Raw genomic sequence first — 7,035 nt, forward strand, 5'->3', positions numbered from 1 at the left:
TCCCTCCGCCCTGTGTGTTCCCACAGAGAGGGCCTCCTCAGGGTGCCACCGATCAGAGAATGCCGACTGGTGGCCCCCAGGGGGAGATCCTTCTCTGTGGGCGCCCCGGAGCTATGGAACCAGTTACCGGTTGAGCTCCGGACGGCGCCCGATCTTCGCTCCTTTCGCCGCGATCTGAAAACATACTTGTTCAAGCAAGCCGGCCTGGCCTGAGGGGGGATTGGTGGGGGTTTTTACTATTTTTATTGGGGGGTTTTAGTATGTATTAACTGTATTTTTAATTGGGCATGTATTTAATTACCTTTTATCTTTTGTAAATCTCTGTGTTTTATTCTTGCCCTGTACACCGCCCTGAGTCCTTCGGGAGAAGGGCGGTATAGAAATATTAATAAATTAAATTAAAATTAAATTGTGAGAAAAGGGCCGTAAGTCACGCTTTTTCAGTGCCGTTATAACTTCAAACGGTCACTAAACAAATGGTTAAGTCGAGGACCGCCTGTATTGAAAGATGGCAGGGGGGAAAATGTCAGATTCCTAAAAACGTCATCTGCCTGGCGCCATCTTGTTGCTAATGGTAATCCCTTCTCTCCTTTTCCTGCCTCTCAGTCTGTATCGTGGGCCCCAATGGGGTGGGGAAAAGTACACTACTATTGCTGCTAACTGGGAAACTTACACCGGTAAGTACCATCTCTTCAGACTTTGGCTTCTCTTGGTGTGGATTGTCCTTGCCTGAGATTCCCTTGACTGTGTTTTGGGCCCCTTTTGATCGAGCCCCAATTGAGTGCAAGTGATTATTGGGGGAAGGCGATAGTATGAGTCCGTGAAAAAAATGACTTCCCTTTTAATCTGATGGGATTGCGAACCAAGGCAATGCTAACTTCCTGTTTTTCTCTCTCTCTCTCTTTCCAGACCAGAGGAGAAATGAGAAAAAACCACAGGCTAGTAAGTATGGATGAGATTTCAGTTGGGAGGTGGTCGGGAGGGCAGTGTATAATTTGAGGGGGAGCCATATTGGAGTGGAAAGCAGGCCTAGCAGTCAGGGTAGGAAGCCTTTGGTCATAGGGTTAAGATACAGGGGGATCTGGACAGACTCGAACACTGGGCACTATCTAACAAAATGAAATTCAATGGTGAAAAAAGTAAGGTTCTACATTTAGGCAGGAAAAATCAAATGCATAGGTATAGTATAGGTGGTACCTTGCTCAATAGTAGTAACTGTGAGAGGGATCTCGGAGTCTTAGTAGACAATCACTTCAATATGAGCCAGCAGTGTGCTGCAGCTGCCAAAAAAGCCAACACAGTGCTAGACTGCATTAACAGAGGGATAGAATCAAGATCAAGTGAAGTACTAATACCACTTTACAATGCTTTGGTAAGGCCACACCTGGAATACTGCATCCAGTTTTGGTCACCACAATGTAAAAAAGATGTCGAGACTCTAGAAAGGGTACAGAGAAGAGCAACAAAGATGATTAGGGGGCTGGAGGCTAAAACATATAAGGAACGGTTGCTGGAATTGGGTATGTGTAGTTTAATGAAGAGAAGGGTGAGGGGTGACATGATAGCAGTGTTCCAATATCTGAGGGGCTGCCACAAAGAAGAGGGAGTCAAGCTATTCTCCAAAGCACCTGAAGACAGGACAAGAAGCAACGGATGGAAACTAGTCAAGGAGTGAAGCAACCTAGAACTAAGGAGAAACTTCCTGACAGTTAGAACAATTAACCAGTGGAACAACCTGCCTCCAGAGGTGGTGAATGCTCCAACACTGGAGGTTTTTAAGAAGAGACTGGACAGCCATTTGCCTGAAATGGTATAGGGTTTCCTGCCTGAGCAGGGGGTTGGACTAGATGACCTCCAAGGTCCCTTCCAACTTTATATTATTATTATTATAGGAAGTGGTACACACATGGGTAGTTGTTGCTTTGTGTTGGTGTACTCTGCTTGGAGAGGGGCTTGTTTGATTGAAGGATATCCAATATACCTTTTGGCCTTTCACATATTAGCGTGCCTGCAGGCAGCCTGCTTATTCATGTCCTCAACTTGGCGGTTGAGGCTTAGAGCAAAACCTCCTCCCACAATTTGGAGACTGTGATTTCAGGACGGCATCGTGTCCTAAATTAGAATTAGGCAACCTGGTTATTTCTTATCCGATGTTTTGGATGACATCTTACAACATCCCAGCCAACATGAGCCGGTGACGAAGGGCTTATTCTAGCCCAGGAGAAGGCACCCTGAAATGCCAGCTGTGGCCTTGGGAACGGTGTGAGTTAAGCTTGAGTGGGTTTGAGGGAGGTTTCACCCAATTTTCCTCTTTTTCTCCTGGTAGAAAGTTGGCTTCTTCAACCAACAGTATGCCGATCAGCTGAATATGCAGGAAACGGCCACTGAATATCTTCAGCGCAATTTCAACCTGCCTTATCAAGATGCCCGTAAATGTTTGGGCCGGTTCGGTCTTGAGAGCCATGCCCACACCATCCAGATTTGCAAGCTGTCTGGTATGAGAAGCTTTTCTTGGTAGATGGGAAATGGGGGCGGGGTGGGGTGATGGCGGGTCAAGAGCTTCGCAAGAAAAGGCGGGAGCTGCTAGCATAGCTTTCTCTACCTTGGCATGTGCCAAATGTGCTGGATAATAAAAGCTGTAGCTAATCACACCTGGAGGGCACTGAGTGTTGGGAGCTTTAGTGCATAACAGTCCACCTGTGTCTTGAGCAGGACATAAGACACAGGCTGGAAAGATGGGTCAAGACTGACAGACTTCAAAGAGGAATCAGGTTCTTGCGAAGCTCAGAAGCTCTGTTCTGTTCCAGCCTACGACCGGCCCTGTTTGTGTATCAGGGACAACCCCTTTTTCCTTTTTACAGTCAATAGACTGGAAAAACCCAACCCAAATTTATTTACAGTTCAAACAAAAAAGCAATAGAATAAATAAATCAAAATATCAAACAAGAGTTAAACAGAAGTAACAAGAACAGACCAGGACACACTCAGAATGTCTTCAAACAGTTGCCTTCAGCAACCAGCCCCGCCCACACCTTCCCCTTTTATTATCAGTCCCAAGGCGTGGCTTCTCACTGCCTTCTCCTCTCACTGAGTTGCCTCATTGATTTTCTCTGCTCTGCTCTGCTGGATTGCCTTCTGCTTCTAGCGTCTCTGAACAGATTCAGCTGTGACTCATCTAAGTCCGATACCTCATTCTCACACAGCTGGGCCTCATGAGGAACATGACTGGAGGGGCCAGGCTGAGAGTCCTGCAGTGCATCAGAACCTCCCTCCGACACCAAAGGCTCTCCAAAACCCTCCTCCTCCTCCTCCTCAGATTCATCGGACTCAGCTGCTGGGAGCACAGGCTGACACTGAATCACAACACTCTGATCCCGATGCCCCGTTTATCCTTCCAGATGTCCTTTCAAATTCTGATAGCGAGATTTTATCTGCGTCAGTTTTGGGGAAGCGGGCATGTTTTTTGCTAATCTTCTAATTCCTCTTTTCTCTCCTTTGTTTTTTTTCCCCTTCCCATTATCAGGGGGACAAAAAGCTCGTGTGGTATTTGCTGAACTGGCTTGTAGAGAGCCAGATGTCCTTATTCTGGTGAGTTTATCTACAATCATCTATATTGAAGTCTGTAGTATTCTCCCCCAGCAAATCCAAATCGTCACCTTGTCTCCTTCTGCACTAGTGTATTTCATAGGGTACCCAGCACCATTATCCCCTTGTGAAAGCTGAAGAGAAGACAAGAGTCCTTAAATGTCTCTTTGTTCCTTCCCCCTCTCCCCCCAGGATGAACCTACAAACAACCTGGATATTGAATCAATCGATGCCTTGGGAGATGCTATCAATGACTATAAAGGGGGTGAGTGAAAACTTGTTGGGCCTGAAATAACTGTGGTGATAACACAAGACCCATCACGCCCACCTCTGCTTGCTGTCCTTACCACTATGCTGTCCTTACAAATTTGAAGTAGAAGGGACCAAGCATTCCTAAAGTGACATTGGGTCTGTTCCATCCTGTCCCGTATTTTACTTTGGTTATTGTAAACCAACTTTGCTTTGTCCCAGGGGGGTCTTCAAACTTGACCCTTTTATGACTTGTGGACTTCAACTCCCAGAATTCCACAAGTCATAAAAGGGCCAAGTCTGAAGACCCCTGCTCTATCCTATCCCTTGGCAAGAAGGGAAAGACTGAAAATCAAAGGCACCATCTTAATGCCTAAGAATGATCAGTTTCTGGTCAAGTCTCTATGAACACCAGAACTAATAAATTTGTAGGTTAGGGTTGATTAACTGAATAATTTGTGCATGGCGCAATTTAGGTAGCAGGGCACAGCCACACTGGGCTTTGCTGCAGATCTGGAAGGCAGCATCCCCAAACTAAACAGAGCTAAGACTCCACGTTTTGAAGGATTTTGAGGACACTTAATGATTCCTCAAGCTACCTCGATGGTTAAAGTACTTAGGTGAATCCTTCATTTCCCCCAAACCCCTAGGGAAAAAGAAAGGATGTAAAGGTAAGCCAGAGTTTTAGTCTTGCTCTTTCTGGTGGTCACCAAAGAAATGTTGATGGGCTGCATATATTTTTTTTTTGCACCCTGTACCTACTTGCTATCTTAAGAAATAATTTAACCGATTAGATAAGTTTGGGGGAGCTTATTTGGGAGAAAAAGAAATCGCCAGGTTGCCTGCCTCTGCTTTAGTAACTGGAATTGCACTTGGGAGGTGGTTGGTTTACACTCCGTTCCGAATGGCATTCTTTTTTGCACAGCTCTTGAGCACATCCGAGGAAGGTGGGGTGGGTTGTTGTTATTTTTTTTTTAAGGTAGCTTAAGGTCTTGCTAACCCTTCTGTCTTTTCCAGCGGTGATCATTGTCAGTCATGATGCCCGGCTTATCACAGAGACCAACTGCCACCTGTGGGTGGTGGAGGACCAGACAGTCAATCAGATCGATGGTGACTTTGAAGACTACAAGCGTGAAGTGCTGGAAGCCTTGGGTGAAGTCCTGGTCAATCGGCCAAAAGAATAAGGCCCTGAGAAGCGGAGCCAGCAGAACATGCACCGCCTCTTTCCATTTTTTCCAGGGGGAAACTCCGCCCTCTCAAGCAGCGGGGCTTTTATTTATGTGACACGGAGGGACAGATTTGAACATCTGCAAGAAATTAAAAACTCTGGATACTTTTAACTCTTCTTCCCTTCCTCTCCCAACCAGCATGGAAGTAAACTTACCAAAAAGGTAATGGGTGAATATCCCATCATGCCTTTCTTTCCCACCCACCCAGCAGACATTTTGGAAGACTACTTTCAATTTACAAATCTCTCTCCTTTCCTTCCACTATTTTGGGGAATAGTTGGAGCACAACATTTAAACTTACTAAATTAAAAATGTGGCCGTCACTCTTGTGGATGGGCGTTTCCTGATTTCTTACATTTTGGACAATGCAGATAGTTCTCAACTTACAAGCACAGTTGAGTCCAAATTTTTGTTGCTAAGCAGGACGGTTGTCAAGTGAGTTCCCCCCATTTTATGACCTTTCTCGCCACAGTTGTTAAGTGAAACACTGCAATTGGTACATTAGTAACACAAGTGTTACTGCATTGAATCTGGCTTCCCCATTGACTTTGCATCTCAAAAGTTTTCAAAAGGGGATCACATGACCCCAGGACACTGCAACCGTCATAAACAGGAGTCAGTTGCCAAGTGTCTTAATTTTGGTCACATGACCAGGGGGATGTCCTAACGGTCATAAGTGTAAAAAATGGCCATAAGTCCTATTTTCAGTACTGTTGCAACTTTGAATGGTCACTAAATGAATTGTTGTAAGTCAAGGACTAGCTATCGTTGCCTAGAAAAGCCGGTTGTTTGCCAGTTAAGTGTGGCTCTTCAAGTTGCACTTTTTGGTGTGTATTGTGGAGAAAGCAACCAAAACCCACAATATTCAGTACTCTACTTCAAGGGATGCTTTTTCCTTCAGTTGGGAGAAATTCTGAGAGGACAGTGAAAATGTATTGTCTGTAGCAAGGGTCCCCAACCCCCGGGCCGTGGGCCGGTATTGGGCTGTGGCATGCCAGCAACCAGTCTGCACAAACAAGCAAAGCCCCATCCGTGGGATGCAGGCAGCACACAAAACTACACACACACTGGTCCACGGAAAAACCTCTCTCCACAGAACCGGTCCCTGGTGGCCGAAAGGTTGGGGACCTCTGGTCTATAGAGGTTGTGATTGTCACTTCCGCAGCTTTTGAAGAAGGTTTAATGCACTTTTGTGTGGATTGCCAAAGGTTGGATTAAATCAGGGCTGTCAAACTGGTGGCCATGCCCACCCCGGCTTCACAAAGGCAAAAACTATCACAATAGGTCACATGATGCAATCAGGTTTAACGCAATCCAAGTTTAACACCCGTGCATTAAATGATCCTTGTGGTCCTTCCCAGCTCTATGATTCTATTGTTCTATGAGGCTACTATATGGAAGCAAGACCAATGGGAAAGAAAATGATCATAGCAATCTTTTCAGCTGTCCCTTTATCCCGAGAGACTCCTAACCTGGCAGCAGTCTTAAGTTCCAAAGGCTAGTGCACTGGTTTGCAACCCGCGGCTCTGGAGCCGCATGCGGCTCTTTCGGCCATCCCCTGCGGCTCCCAGTCCAAAAAAAAAAAAGTGGAACTAAAGAAGTCAATTCAAATATGCAGGGTAGGTGCATATCTCGCCTTGGCTCCACTCTTCAGTCAAACCCTGTTCTGCGCATGCACGCATGTACGTGCATGCGCACACAGTTTTTGCGGCTCCCAGTTTTTCCTTTTGCGAGGGAACCAGTTCCGAGTGGCTCTTTCACTGTTTCAGGTTGCTGACCCCTGGGCTAGGCAGTCCCCTTCCTTTTGGGTCTCTCTTAGAACTCTCATTGTTCCTCCTCATTGGCTAAGCTGCCTTCGGTTAAATAAGCCCTGGAGATCAAACATGTGAAGGGAATCTCCGTGAACCGTGCAGAATGGATGGAAAGCGAAAATGTAATGGGCTGCTTATAGCCATATTTGAATTGGGAACCT

The 7,035-nt window shown here is 46.0% G+C and overlaps 1 protein-coding gene across 5 annotated transcripts in view; it reads left to right on the top strand.

Moving 5' to 3' along the window:
• The window catches only part of ABCF1 (ATP binding cassette subfamily F member 1), a 51,103-nt gene extending 45,707 nt beyond the window's left edge, over positions 1 to 5,396 (top strand). For all 5 annotated transcript variants that reach the window (XM_083355972.1, XM_083355974.1, XM_083355971.1 and 2 more), the window contains 6 exons: positions 607 to 677; positions 910 to 942; positions 2,327 to 2,495; positions 3,524 to 3,588; positions 3,778 to 3,850; positions 4,852 to 5,396. In XM_083355972.1, coding sequence (XP_083212098.1) covers positions 607 to 677; positions 910 to 942; positions 2,327 to 2,495; positions 3,524 to 3,588; positions 3,778 to 3,850; positions 4,852 to 5,018 — 578 coding nt within the window. In that variant the 3' untranslated portion in view covers positions 5,019 to 5,396. The remainder of the gene's footprint in view (positions 1 to 606; positions 678 to 909; positions 943 to 2,326; positions 2,496 to 3,523; positions 3,589 to 3,777; positions 3,851 to 4,851) is intronic.
• Positions 5,397 to 7,035: the final 1,639 nt, after the last annotated feature.

The sequence above is a fragment of the Vipera ursinii genome (genome assembly GCF_947247035.1).
Source record: "Vipera ursinii genome assembly, chromosome: 2".
Classification (NCBI taxonomy): Eukaryota; Metazoa; Chordata; class Lepidosauria; order Squamata; family Viperidae; genus Vipera; species Vipera ursinii.